Consider the following 14,958-nt stretch of genomic DNA (forward strand, 5'->3'; position numbering starts at 1 on the left):
AAAAAAAAAAAAAAAAGACAATATACAATCTAAATCCCATAGTTATAGCCCCTAGCATGTGCAAAACTTAATTAGTAAAGAACTTTTGCTCCACCCCTGCTTTTAACCTAGAAATATCCTTAGATGGTGGTGTGTTGAGTTGTCTTTGCTGCCTTCCTTCAAATGGAGCCTGTCCTGGAACTAGCTCTTGTAGACCAGGCTAGTCGCACACTTACAGAAATCCTCCTGCTTTTGCCTCCTGAGTGCTGGGATTAAAGGCGTGTGCCCCCACCGCCTGGATCAAATGACTCTTTATAAGACATAGATTTGTCCTTTTTACTGTTTCTGGTTATTTTGTTTCTTAAATTCCATCCTAGGAATGACAAAAGTGAAAGTTGGGAAGGAAGATTCTTCCTCTGCAGAATTTCTTGAAAAAAGGAGGGCTGCTTTGGAAAGGTAAGTGCCTGCCAACCCTATGGTGGGTCACTGTAGAGTGGTGAGGTTCGCTGCATCAGTGGACATAGCTGAGGTGAATTACAGCCTCTCCTTCCTGTTCCTGATGGCTTTTCCCAAGTCCTACCTTCCCACCTCAGTCATAAGACGTCTCTTTCCTCTCCTTCCTGACAGACAGTCACATTTCCTTCTGGCATCAGCCAGGGATGGTTCCGGAGTCTTTCTGATGAGTCAGTTGGCTACTTTTGGAAATGTGAAGAACGTGAAGTGTTTTGTTTGTTTTTAGTATTTATAATTTTTATGTGCACTGGTGTTTTGCCTATGTGTATGCTTGTGTAAGGGTATCCAGTCCTCTGGATCTGTAGTTACAGCCAGGTATGAGCCACCCAGTGGGTGCTGGGAATTGAACTGGGGTCCTCTGGGAAAAAAAGTCAGTGCTCTTAACTACTGAACTGTCTCTCCAGCCCCAAAATGAAGTTTTGAATAGTTACAAACAGGAATTTGCTTACGTGCCTTATCTGAGGACATTTTAAATAGTAAAAGACACAGGTCCAGACCAGCACTGTGTGACACCCCAAACCTAACCTGCTGGTGATTTTTACCCATCAGGTACCTTCAAAGAATTGTGAATCATCCTACCATGTTACAAGACCCAGACGTCAGGGAGTTTTTAGAAAAGGAAGAGGTTTGTATTATACAAAGTTCAACTTCATCATCCCTGTCTACCCTTAATGAAATGAAACAGGTTCATTTGACAAAGAAAACGCTGTAGCCAGTGAATTTGTCCGCCAAAAGGGACAAGGATTTCCACTGCTCCGAAAGAAAAGAGCTCTACTGGTATCAAACGGTGATCTCACTGAGTCTTGTAGAAAACAGTGGTGTGTGGCAGGGCCTTGGCTTGCACAGGTCACTGATGGGTTCACACTGAATGTGTCTGTGCTAGGAACCTGAGAGGCATTAGTTAGAATCCCGCCACCACAAACACAGAACTACCGTATAGCGAAAGGGTTGGTTTGTTTTTATAGACTACGCATAGACTATTCATGATTGTGAAAAATTGGAGACACTGCAGTCACAAATAACTGAAAAACGACATAAAATATATCCACACAGCAAACTCTTTTGACCACAAACAGAACGTGTAAAGAAAGACGAGCATATGGAAACATCAAATAGCAAGCACACTCTAAAGCAGAAGTCACATGACCAGAGGAAAATAACATGATCTTAGAAAACTAAGATGACGAGACTGTCATTATGTTTTTGTTTTTAATTAAAAAAAATATATTACTATAATAAAATGGGATTATTGTAATGAGATTTTTTCCCCTTCAAAATGACTTTTTTGTTGTTGTTGAAAATAATGTCAAAGCCTGAAGTCCTTTAATTCTACCTCTGGATAGTGTTTTTTTTTTTTTTTTTTAAAGATTTATTTATTTATTTATTTATTTACTAACTATATATAGTGTTCTACCTGCATGTATGCCTGCAAGCCAGAAGAGGGCACCAAGTCTCATTATAGATGGTTGTGAGCCACTATGTGGTTGCTGGGAATTGAACTCAGGACCTCTGAGAGGGCAGCCTGTGCTCTTAACCACTGAGCCATCTCTCCAGACCCCCTCAGGATATTTCTAATCTATTCTTGCTCACTTGATAATCCCAGAGCAGCGTCTGTCTTTGAAGACCTTTGAGCTGTCCTGTGCTGCAAAATGTTTATTACAATGAGGAACATGTCTGCCCGCTGGATGCCAGCAGTACTCTCTCCCCATCTGGAAAAACCACACTCTCTTTCAGATACTGTCAAATGTGCTCTGGAGCAGAGGGCCTCAATTTAAGAAGTACTGAATGACATCCTGAACACCTAAGCCACTTAAGAGACTGATTTTGTAACACAGTTTTACTGTGTAAAAGTGGCTCCATGCAGAATATGCCCACCAGGCAAGCGTTGTGGTGCATGCCTTTAATCCCAGCACTGGGGTGGCAGAGGCATCAGATCTCAGTGAGTTTGAGGCCAGTCTGGTCTACCAAAGGAGTTCCAGGACAGCCTGGGCTGTCACAGAGAGAAACCTTGTTTCAAGAAAACAAAAAAAGAATATGCCCCTATCTTGTACTTTGCTTCACTGTGGAAACTCTCAAAATTGTGAGTCCCCTTCTTGCAGAGTGTGCTCATCTAAAGGTTTCTCTACAGGAGCATATGTTACCACACCCTGCAGGAGCCTTTTACTTTAACAAAGGAATTCAGTGTTCTGCCAGGAAAAGTGCTTACCCTGGATTCCTGAAGACCTGGGTTAGGTCTATGCAGAGGTGAAAGGAGAAAACTGACTCCACAGAGTTCTCCTTTGACCTCTCTAGGTGTGCTCTTGCACATGCATACACACACAAAATCATTTTAAAATGTTACAAAATAAAGGGCCAGGCAGTGGTGGCACACTCCTTTAATCCCAGCACTCAGGAAGCAGACACAGGTGGATCTCTGTGTGTTTGAGGCCAGCCTGGTCTACAGAGCAAGTTCCAGGATAGCCAGGGATACACAGAGAAACCCTGTCTCAAAAACAAAAGACAAAACAAAGCAAAGTAATAATAATAAAATAAAGTAATGCTTAGTATTTAAGTAGCTCACACCTAGATGGGCAGACAGTCCCACTGTGAGTTTACCTAGCCATGCAACACTCTCCGTCTGCTTTCTTTCTATGAATAACATCAAAAGCTGAAATTCTTATTGATTTTTCTGCCATGGGGCTTTGATTTTTGTTTCTGCACATTAGATTGCTATAACTTCTTTAGAATACAAGAATCTACAGTTCAAATAACTTGTTTGACACGTTTTGGGCATGCCATCTGATGGATACTAATTCTTCTGAACCTAAAATAGGGGCAGCAGATAACTTGCCATCCCCGCCTTCTTGGTCTTGTAGCTGCCACGTGCCGTGGGTACACAGGCTTTGAGTGGTGCTGGTCTCCTTAAGATGTTCAACAAAGCTACAGATGCAGTCAGCAAGATGACCATCAAGATGAATGAGTCGGACATTGTGAGTAGCTATGCCCCTCAGATGCCCTGAGAAGTCCTGATATTTCTGAGATGGTTTTCCTTTCGATTGAAAGAACAAAAACAAACAACAAAAACAGCCCCTGAAGAAAAGCTGCTCCCTGCACTGTATGAAACATTTTCAACCCAGCTCTGGGCTTGTGTGTTTTCAGTGGTTCGAGGAGAAGCTCCAGGAGGTGGAATGCGAGGAGCAGCGCCTACGGAAGCTGCATGCTGTGGTAGAGACTCTAGTCAACCACAGGAAAGGTAACCATTGCCTCGGAAACCCCCTGGACAGGGGACAGCAGTGTCTGTAGCGGGCTGGAGATGAGAGGCATCGTGTTCCCAACACTCAGCCGTCCAAGGCGAAATTCTCAGCCCACCTGTTGCTTGATGTTCTGATAAACACGCTCTGCCCTGATCTCCTGGCAAGGAACATGACTCAAAGCACTATGGGCAGTGGGTGGAGGGAGCCTGCCTAGAGACATCTGCTCTTGTTGATAGGAGTTGGTGACTTGCATCTGAAATAATAGTGCTTTTGTTACATGGTCATGCTAGCAAGGTGTAAACACAGGGAGGCCATCTGTGTCTTCTTTCTCCCCTTCCTTTAGTGAGCTTTGCTTCACTGGGAACTACTTTCTTTCTGTGTCCTAAACATACTGGTAACAAGAAATCTAAAAGACCATTAGCATGAAGGCAGCGTAAGGGCTGACAAGCCATGGCATGGTTAAGAGGACAGATTTGGACCCTCCCGCCATGAGAAGAACGGAAAGGAAAAGAGTATGGCTACAGGGACTGAGACCTGCAGAGCCGGAGAAAGTTTGCTCTGCTCTAAAAAGTGAGAGTGCCGGGTGGTAGTGGCTCACACCTTTAATCCCAGCACTTGGAAGGCAGAGGCAGGCGGAGGTCAGCCTGGTCTACAGAGCTAGTTCTAGGACAGCTCGGGCTGTTACACAGAGAAACCCTGTCTTGAAAAAAGAAAAAAAAAAAGTGAAAGGGTCTGGGTGTGTCTGTTTGTGTGTCTGTATGTATATCTGTGTGTATGTGTGTGACTGTGTGTGTGTGTGTGTGTGTATCTGTCTGTCTGTCTGTGTCTGTATGTCTGTGTGTATGCGTGTGGCTGTGTGTGGGTGTGTGAAGCATACAGGCAGTTCATGAGCTTAAACCCCAGAGCCACTCCTTCCCTTGACCTCTTTCATGAACTGATAGCTGGCTTTCCAGGAATGCTGGAGCTGCAGCCTTCAGGTGGACAGCAGGAGCTTTCCCTCCCAGTCCTGTGACCAACTCAGGCCACTTTTCCTTCACTGAGTTGGGTGACAGGGCGCAGGATGCTCAGCTGTCAGACACACAGGGGCCAGAATTGCCAGGACATGCTTCACAGAGTCCTCTTGTCTCTTTCCTGAGATTTCAGAGGCCTCTGCTGTCTTTGCTTCCTTCCAGAGCTAGCTCTGAACACAGCCCAGTTTGCCAAGAGTCTTGCCATGCTCGGGAGCTCTGAGGACAACACGGCCCTGTCACGAGCTCTCTCCCAGCTTGCTGAGGTGGAAGAGAAGATCGAGCAGCTCCACCAGGAACAAGCCAACAATGACTTCTTCCTCCTTGCTGAGCTCCTCAGTGACTACATTCGCCTCCTGGCCACTGTCCGAGTAAGCTTCACTTCCTTGCCCAGGTGTCACCTGCTCTCCACTTCCTAAGAAAAGTTTATCTCACTTTAGCTTAGGAGTGATTGTAACTTCTACTTTTGAAAGGACCCTGTAGACCCCAGCAATCACTTAAACTAGTCAGTTACCTCCTGTTATTCTGAGGCCCATAGCAGCCCACTCTTAAATTTCCCTTAATGTTGAGGACAGGCAGTATTCTCCGCGCACCTTTCTCCAAGCAAGGCTTATTACAGACTGCTGCTTGGCCCCTGGAGCAGTGAGTGACTCTTCAGTCCTTTGGTCTTTGCCCTGATAAGAGCTCTTGCTGGCTTCCACTTGTCCTTCCAGTGTGACCAGTCAGGTAATGACACAGAACTGGCTTGGAGTTGCATGGAGGAGTGTGGCCCAGGTGCTGAGAGAGCTTGCCACCGGAGCCCTCCTTGTGCTGTGCTGACCTCACTGGTGGCAACACTGCACGCTGCCCTTTGGGTCAAACACCTCACTTCTCTTGATGACCAGGGTGTCTGTTTCCAGAGCTCTCAGATCAGTTAAGGAAGCTTGACTGGGCAGTCTTAGCTCTTTGCATGGCTTCCCTGATGGAGGAAGAAACCTAGAGGAGCGCTGTTAGGACCTGATTCTGCACGGTATCAGGGTGCATGAGCCGCAGCCTCTCCTCGTCCTCAGCACATCTCCCACTGTGGAGCTGCCCACTGGGTTCTCACTTCCTTGCGGTCACAGCTGCCAAATGTAGAAGCCTGCGACCTGCTCCTTGTCCTGCTCCTTGGTTGCTGCTAACTCCAGAGAGATAAGCTTGAAAAGGACCCGCTGTGGGATTCTTAAAACCAGTTAGACTACTCGGGCTGGAGAGCCATCCTGGGGAAGGGCTGTCTGAGCAAAGCTTTCTATGAGGAGCATTGTTTTGGGGGCCAGGGATTCCCAAGAGAGCTCAGCTTTTGGATATGGCTCCAGGCAGGGTAAGCCGGTGTGAACAGGGTAGAGAAGCCAAGCCTGGTTCTCCATGGGCTGGGGCAGAACTTGAGAATGTAGTACTATGAGCAGGTCTTTTCTCAGAGCACCTGTGCACCCCCTCCTGTTGTGAGCTAACGGTGAGAATGGAGAAATGAGCAAAGGTTTCTTTTGTGTCCTTCCCTGAACCCCTCTTAGAGCCGTGGGATAGGCTTAAAGCCTTTCTCAGCTATGGAGTCACCGTTTACCTGAACTTTCAACATTGATGTGCTAAGAGATTTCACAAGCCAGATGTGGGAACACATGCCTGTAATCCCAGCAGTTGGGAGGCTGAGGCAAGAAGATCATGGTAAATTCCAGGCCAGCCTGTGCTACATAGTGAGTTCACTGGATACAGAGTGAAGCCTGTCTTGAGAAACAAAAGAAACTGCAGCCGCAGCAGGGCTGGGGAAGGTGAATTTGGCGACACTGCACTCTACATTCACTAGGGCTGATGAAGCCTAGGAGACATGCAGCGAACCTTTGTAGGGAATGGTTATGTGGACTGTCTTTGGAAGCCCATAGCATATAGGTGGGATGGGAGATGGTTAGGCCAACAACTGAGCTTCTCTGAAGATGCTAATTCTGTTTAAAAGACTAGAAACAGGAAGCCAATAATGACTTTTGGCGAGCTTCTCGCAGGCCTTGATAGCCTAGAGCAGGCAAGTGACACTTGTGGGTGAGAGGAAGGCAGTAGGTAGGTCATGTGACCATTTTAAGTGTTTATGTAAAGAATCCTTAAGCTGCCAGCATGGTGACTCATCTGAGGCACGAGGCTCAGGAGTTCAGTGTCTTTCTCAGCTATGTAATGAGACTGGGCCTGCCCTGCTGCCTGAGACCTTGTCTCAAAAGGAAAAAAGTCCTTCTGTTACCAAGTGTGTCACTGGTGTCAGTTGAAAGGCTGCTTCTTGACTCACAGCTCCAGAGCTGTGCAAGGTCCTCGCTTCAGGTGTCAGCATCTGCTTGTCTCCCCAGTACTCTGCCTTTGTGTGAACATCTGCTGTAATCCTAATACAATGATGGTTTTTCCAGAAGAAATGGTCCTTGAGAGCAGGACTGTGTTTCAGCTCCCGCTGTGTTCTTAGCTCCTCGCATGTGGCAGACTTGGGGAAAGTGTAGACTCATGGTCTGACTTGGTTGAGATAGGCAGTCTAGAAACTTCATTAGTGTCAGGTATAGACATCAGGCTGCCCACTGTGCTCCCAGCCATCCAGCCCCGAGTAGCATGGCACTGGCCCACTGGAAGCTTGAAAAGGGCCTGATCCAAGCTTGTGCTTTTAGACATTAAATGCCCCAGCTGGGCACTAACAGTGGCTGCAGATCCTACCCTTGCCAGTGCTTCCCTGGCACAACTGCTAGGAGAGCTTCCCTCTAAGGCAGAGTCAGCCAGGGCTACCAGAGAGCTGGCTGTGCTCCTCCCAACTGCCCTCCCCCATAGGCTGCCTTCGACCAACGCATGAAGACATGGCAGCGCTGGCAGGATGCGCAAGCCACGCTGCAGAAGAAGCGGGAGTCTGAGGCACGGCTGCTGTGGGCCAACAAGCCTGACAAACTGCAGCAAGCTAAGGATGAGATTACAGAGGTGAGCTCCCCATCTGAGTTACCCCAGGGTGCCTCCGTGAACACTGCTCCCATCCTGACCAGATGCTTGGGAGCCTACAACAGGCAAGAGAAATAATTAAAGAGCCAGGGCTCCTGGGCAGGTCTCTGAGACAACTTCAGAGCAGCCTTAAGGCCTGGCTCTCCACTACTCTGCTACCTGCCCATTATCTATCTCTCTGTCTCTCTCCCCATCTAGCTATCTTTTTTTAATTTGCATGTTTCTGGGTGTTTTCCTGCATGTGTGTCTATGCACAGTTTACCTGCCTAGTACCTGAAAAGGACAGAAGAGAGTGTTGGATACCTAGGGACTTGTGAGCCACCATGTGGGTGTTGGGATTTGGACCTGGATCCTCTGGAAGAGCAGCCAGTGCTCTTAAACCCTGAGATAGCCCTAGCTCCTTGCATGAATCTTTGAAAGGCCCCACACATAAGGTGACTCAGATATGCCCCACACACCAGGCAAGAACTAAATTATGTTTTCTTGACTCTGCTTTTGAGTTCCTAAGTCAGAGGCTGCTGTGGTACTAGAGTTTTCCACAGACCAGGCTTGGCTGAGGCACATGGCTCAGTCCAACCATCCCACAGTGGCCTCCTGGACTGTGCTATGCAGTGTACAATCTCTTGTATGTCTGTCTCACCCTTCCCAAAGGGACAGACAGATGGAAGGATCCACTAAGGTCTCCCATAGAATTGCACCTGATATTAAATGATTCTGCATCACCGATTTCAGGTTTTTTGTTTTGTTTTGCTTTGTTTTCAAGATAGGATTTCTCTGTGTAGCCTTGGCTGTCCTGGAACCCACTCTATAGACCATGCTGGCTTCGAACTCAGAGATTAGCTTGCCTCTGCCTCCCAAGTTCTGGTGTTAAAGGCTTGTGCCACCACTGCCCCGCCCTATCATCTTTACTTATGGTAATGGATCTCGAACCCAGTCTCTCTCTCTCATACATACTAGCCAAGAATTCTGCTCCTGCAGCTGTATCCCAGGCCGTAAGCAAACCTTTCTTTCCTCTTGCCAGTGGGAGTCTCGGGTGAGTCAGTATGAAAGGGACTTTGAAAGGATCTCAACAGTTGTCCGGAAAGAAGTGATGCGATTTGAGGTGAGATAGAATCTGAGCAGCTTCTCCGTGTCTGTTGTGTCTGCACTTGTATGCTAGTTCCCGAGGCATGGTGGCTGTCTTAACGTCTGCTGCTGGACCAGCGCAAAGCCAGTAGCTGCTGTGTGTTCTTTCGCTCCACCGCCCTCTCCCTGCCCTCTAAGAAAGCTTGCTGAGCTGTGGCAGAGGCCATTTGGCTGGAAACCCCAGCTGTTTGAAGCTGCTGGCTCTACTTTCCAAGGCTGTGCTTGACCTTGGCCAGCAGTAAACCCCACCACCCCACCAAAATGGGAAGGAACACCTGTCTGGGGGGTCAGTGTAGAATCCTGTTTCCTACAGAAAGAGAAATCCAAGGACTTCAAAAACCACGTGATCAAGTACCTGGAGACACTCCTGCATTCCCAGCAGCAGGTACGTGTGTGTGTGTGTGTGTGTGTGTGTGTGTGTGTGTGTGTGTGTGTGTGTGTGTGTGTGTAATTATGCATCGCCTGCCCCAATGACAGCTGTCTCCACGGCTTTGGTAACTAGATGTGGGGTCATGCTTCTGAGGGGGGAGGCTCTGCTGCAGTTGACATTTGCAAACAGGCTCTTTCTTAGTCAGGGCCCTTTGCTAAGCATGACAATACATCTCCATTGCCCTCTTTACCCATGGGCCATCTCTTCTCTCACCACGACTATAGCTCCTATGCCCACCCTGTGGTACTATCTGAGACTAATCCCTCTGTGGAACAGTGGTACCATCGTGAGGTGCAAACAGAGCTGCGGTCTTCAGAGATTGCCTTTGGACTTGGGACAGACACTGATGCCTTCTTAAGTCTAGAGGGAGGAGGCACAGTGTAGCTGCATCTGCCCCACAGGCCTTCCTTCTGGGTGGCTGGTGCACAGGGCGTGCCATTGCTCTGAACTGTTTTTTCTCCTAGGCTAGCTCAGGCTCTGCCACTAGACGGGGGAACTTGCTTACTGTCTCCCCACTTCTTTGCAGCTGGCAAAATACTGGGAAGCCTTCCTTCCTGAGGCGAAGGCCATCTCCTGAGGGACCACGGATACCAGAGCCCACCTGTGTGACGCTGCCTTTTTATACTCTGTCCTCCTCCCCTCCATGGATCCCAACTGATGCACCCTGCCTTGGCTGGACTTAACTCTTCCACTCTGCCCCACAAACGAACTCTTCCCAGTTACTCTAACCAATATTTCATTTAGCTTCCACATATATTTTCTTACCTAAGAGAATAGTTTCCTGCTTTAAGCAAAAGACCTACAATAGGTGGTGGAATTATAGGTTAGGGGTGGAGTGTTGATATAAATATATAAATACAAATGTATATTTTTCAGGCTGTGGTTTAGGAACTGGGAATAACGTTTTCTGTTACTCCTGATGGTGCCATGAAAGATTATGTAATAAAATATTTGAAAATCAGGTCACAGGACTCAGCGTGGTTGCACTTTTTCCTTTCTGCTGGGAAGCAGTCAGAAGGAGGTCTAGAGCACTCCTAACCCAGTGTGGCTGGGTAGTAGGTTCGCTCACAGACACAGACACTCGCATGGCCTTTGCTGCCTTTCTGTGGGACTGGAGTTCCTTGCCTACTGGCCTCAACTCCCAGCTCAGAGTGTCTTAGTCCACTTGAGTCTTTTCCTATTTCTGTAGGAGGGAGCTTTAAGGCACGCTTGTCTTAAGAAGCTGAAGACTGGTCTATGAGGGAGGCCCTTGGTCTTCTAACCCTGCCTCCCTAGGCCTGAAGCACTGTCTGGCCTATCCTATGTTCTAATCCTATCTAAACCTATCCTCATGCTGGGGGGAGGGGTGTGTTCAGCAGCTGCTGAGCCAGTACTTGTCAGCTTGTGAAGGGTGTGGGTCCAGTCCCCAGCACTACCCAAAAGAAAGCTGCACCACCCTCAGGCTGAATAAGGTGATAAGGGCTGTCTGCTTTAACCCTGAAACAGGGTAATCCCAGAGCACCCAAGCCTTTCAAAATTCGGAGAAGCTTTCCCGATGTTCCTGGGATCAGAAAAGCTTTCTCCATTTACCTGGGAGAGAGCTGTCCCCGACCCTCGTGTGTGAGGGTGCTTGCTCGCTCAGGTCTCAGACCAGTCATTGCCGGGGCCCTCCTGCAACTGCCTCAGTGGCACCAGCTAGAAAGGAGTTGGAGGCCCTTCAGTGAGAAAAAAGAGCAGAACGGCTGCTGTAGGAATCCTACTATCCAGCCTCCCAGCCTCCACAGGTGTCCCCCTCCCCAGAGGCTCCAGGACTTGCTGCTGGGACCAGGTGGGTGGCTAAAGCTCGGGAACACAGTGCTTTAACACTGGCACCAGGGGAGGTGCTAGTGCTGCAGCCGATGACTGTGCACCAAGTATTTTGTATCCTGCCTTTACCATTCAACATCAGGGATGTCACAAGCATTTTCCCTCCACCTCATTATATAGCTTCACAACTTTCATTGGTAACTAATTAAGGCTTCCATGAAGACTGGGTGTGGTAAAGATATCTAACACTCTGAGTTCAAAACCAGCCTACTCTACACAGTGAGCCGAGACACCGTCTGAAACAAACAAAACAAACAGACTTCCATGGAGTACTGCAACTCAGATTCAACACTCACTGCTGGGTCTTGGTTGAGGAAGGAAATATTGGGTAACTGTTAATATAATTCCAAAAAGAACTTGTATTTTCTTTATGAAAATTCCTGTTGTTGACATTTTACCCCACTTGCTGGTTTGTGTGTTTTTGTTTGAGTAGACTCTCATGCAGCCCACGCTGGTTTTGAATTTGTTGGGTAGCCAAGCTTGCTCTTAGACACCTGATTCTCCTCCCTGAGCCTCCCACGTGCTAGGATACATGTTCACCAACATATCTGACCCATTTAATCTGAAGTATTTACATGTATTTTCTGAGTCATTTGAGAGTTGCTGCCATGACCAGTTATCCCCAAATTTCAGTATGTGGTTCCATAAGAACAAGAATGTCCCATCATAATTTAAATAAAGTTATCAAAATCAGCCAGGCAATGGTGATACATGCCTTTAATCCCAGCACTTTGGAGGTAGAGCTAGGTGCATTTCTGTGAGTTGGAGGCCAGCCTGCTTTACAGAGTGAGTTTCAGGACAGCCACAGCTACACATAGAAACCCTGTCTCAAAAAAACCAAAAAAAAAAAAAGTTTCAAAACCAAGAAGTTGGGGGCTGGAGAATGGTTCTTGCAGAAGCCTCAAGTTCAGTTCCAAGCCCCTATGTTGAGCAGCTCATGACTGCCAGTAATTCCAGCTCTAGGGACCCAACTCTTCAGTGACCTCCAGATATCTGCACTCACATGCATATACCGCCCCCCACACACGCACGCGCGCACACACACACATACATACATACACACATACATACACACACACACATGCGCACACACACAAGGTCTAACATCCAATGCTTTTAATATTTATTTATTTATTATGTATACAATGTTCTGTCTATGTGTATGCCTGCAGGCCAGAAGAGGGCACCAGACCTCATTACAGATGGTTGTGAGCCACCATGTAGTTGCTGGGAATTGAACTCAGGACCTTTGGAAGAGCAGGCAATGCTCTTAACCTCTGAGCCATCTCTCCAGCCCTCCAATACTGTTTTTAATGCATGGCTTGTACTTAGATTTGTCTGTTGTTTCTAGTGTCCTTGTAGCAATTCTTTTTCCTTGTAAAGGATCAGGAGCTACACTAACTGCCACGTGATTACATGCTGGGTGACTACATGTATCTGTTAGATGGAATTCTTCATCCTGCCTTTAGCTCTCATTACCATGGCATTCTTGAAGGATGAAGGCCAGTTGTTTTCTAGACTGGCTCTTGGACTTGTCTGACGGTTCCACCCGACCAGCCTGGGGTGTTGGGTGAGAATGCCATAGGAGTGTGGAAAGGTACTGGGAGAGCCTGTAACCATTGTCCATCAACTGTTAGAGCGTAGCTGGTGCTCAGTCCTGCCTGAGTCACCACAGCAACTGAGCAGCATTCTGCCTTCTGTGCTTCTGGCGTCCACCTTCCCCGTGTGTTTAACCGCATGGCAATCGTGCAGATGCGTTGATTTCTACTGTCGTCAGCTAAGTCCTGGCTTTGACTTTGATTCCCAAACTGTCTTATATTTATATTTATCCAGGTTTTTTTTTATTTGTTTGTTTTTCAAGACAGGGTTTCTCTGTATAACAATCCTGGCTGCCATGGAATTTGCTTTGTAGACCAGGTTGGTCTTGAACTCAGAGATCCACCTGCCTCTGCCTCCCAAATGCTGGGATTAAAGGTGTGTGCTACCCATCTGGCTTGTGTCTTTAACCTGTTGCTTTTTTTACCTTCTAGCATAACAAGAGAACCCAGGCAAGACAGGGTCTCACTATGTAGCCTGGCTGGCTTGGCACTCAGTGTATTGATGACAGACATCTGCCTGTCCCTACGGGCACTGGAATTAAAGGCGTGCTCCACCATGCCTGGCAGCCAGGCTTATTTTCCATCTTCCCCGGCCTAGGCCTAGAATAAATGCTTCTCTAAGGAGTCTTGATTCCTTAAATTTAGAATGGTACTGGAGACTAAGCTGAAGATGGCTCTCTGAGTTCAAGGCCAGCCTGGTCCATAGACCAAGTTTCAGAACAGCCAGAGCTACACAGAAACCCTGTCTCAAAAAGACAAAAGAAAGAAAAAAAAAACCTAAGCTGCATGTGCTCATTGCTACTCAGAATGTCATGTTTCTTTCATTCTCCACAGACAAGAGAAGAACAAGCCGGGTGGTGGTGGCGCACGCCTTTAATCCCAGCACTCGGGAGGCAGAGGCAGGCAGATCTCTGTGAGTGGGACCAGCCTGGTCTACAGAGCTAGTTCCAGGACAGGCTCCAAAGCCACAGAGAAACCCTGTCTCGAAAAACCAAAAAAAAAAAAAAAAAAGAGAGAGAGAGAGGAACAACACACACACACACACACACACATACACACACACACACACACGAGATTAAAAATACCTGAACTGAAGAAGGGCTAACAAGATGGCTCAGTGGGTAATGGTGATAGCCACCAGGTCTGACAACCTGAGTTCCATCCTTAGGACCCACATGGTAGAAGGACAGACCTGACAATATCTCCTGCAAGTTGTCCTCTGACCTCTACTTGTGAGCCACACACACACAAATAAAGACAACACACAAGTGTAAAGAAACATCAAGAAAGGTGGCGATCCATGACTTAAGTAGGTTTTCAGAACCAAGGAATTTAGAGCTTAGCAACAGAGGCTTTCCAGCACGACATGGGCTCATCCCTGGGTCCTATCACAGCCTGAAATAAAGAACCCACATCAGTAGCTCAGGTTCAGCCGATGGCTTCCTCTAGTCTGCCTCCTCTTTTCATGTTTGTCGTGGTCTTGTTTTCCTACACATTAACTCTGTCCTAGCCAGCGATCATCCCCATGTCGCCTCGTTTGCTGGGATGGAGGCTTCTTTGGCTTCACGGCTTCATGCCCGGCCTGCCATGTCCCAACATTAGCAGGGCCAGTTGTCCAGGAATCGTGCAGACAAGAAGTGAAGGCCAGTAGTAGGAAAGTGGGGGGCTTGGTCACAAGTCCCTCAGAGAATAAGAGGCACAAATGTAAGTGTCTTTCCTCAGGAGATGGTTACGCTGGAGAGATGACTCAGTGGTTGGGGGCTGGCTGCTGTTCCAGAGGTTTGACTTACAGTGCTCACGTGGTGGCTCACAACTGTGGTGCCCATTCCAGGGGAGCTGATGCCCTCTTCTGACCTCTGGACACACATATGTAATTTTTTTTAGGTAAAGCATCCAGGCTTGGTGGCAGAAGGAGGCAGAGGCCAGAAGATCTCAGTGGGCTCCACGCTGCTCTCCCTGGTCTACATACCAAGTTCCAGACCAGGCAGGGCTGTGTAATGAGGCCCCGTCTCAAAAAAATACTGGGTGGGGCCATTATGTTCGCTGTGGAAGCACTGAGAAAGAAACCTTAGAAAAGAAGTGTTCCATGCTTCTCTCAGGGAGGCTCTTCCTTTTTGAGCCTTTAAGTTCCATGTTCCACTGGATGACCTAGCTGGGCACATTTGAACCTAGATAAAAGATAGGAGAAAAGCCTGCATGGCCCTTGAGTTCTCTCTCTCTCTCTCTCTCTCTCTCTCTCTCTCTCTCTCTCTCTCTCT

At 47.7% G+C, this 14,958-nt stretch overlaps 1 protein-coding gene across 3 annotated transcripts in view; it reads left to right on the top strand.

Moving 5' to 3' along the window:
* Positions 1-10,218, top strand: part of Snx1 (sorting nexin 1) — a 36,739-nt gene extending 26,521 nt beyond the window's left edge. For 2 of the 3 annotated variants that reach the window (XM_005347743.3, XM_026779198.1), the window contains 9 exons: positions 357-435; positions 1,042-1,117; positions 3,348-3,461; positions 3,631-3,724; positions 4,898-5,103; positions 7,541-7,684; positions 8,724-8,804; positions 9,141-9,212; positions 9,784-10,218. In XM_005347743.3, coding sequence (XP_005347800.1) covers positions 357-435; positions 1,042-1,117; positions 3,348-3,461; positions 3,631-3,724; positions 4,898-5,103; positions 7,541-7,684; positions 8,724-8,804; positions 9,141-9,212; positions 9,784-9,834 — 917 coding nt within the window. In that variant the 3' untranslated portion in view covers positions 9,835-10,218. The remainder of the gene's footprint in view (positions 1-356; positions 436-1,041; positions 1,118-3,347; positions 3,462-3,630; positions 3,725-4,897; positions 5,104-7,540; positions 7,685-8,723; positions 8,805-9,140; positions 9,213-9,783) is intronic. The other variant, XM_026779199.1, reaches the window with a different exon arrangement.
* The last annotated feature ends 4,740 nt before the right edge of the window (positions 10,219-14,958 follow it).

The sequence above is a fragment of the Microtus ochrogaster genome, chromosome 5, assembly GCF_000317375.1.
Source record: "Microtus ochrogaster isolate Prairie Vole_2 chromosome 5, MicOch1.0, whole genome shotgun sequence".
Classification (NCBI taxonomy): Eukaryota; Metazoa; Chordata; class Mammalia; order Rodentia; family Cricetidae; genus Microtus; species Microtus ochrogaster.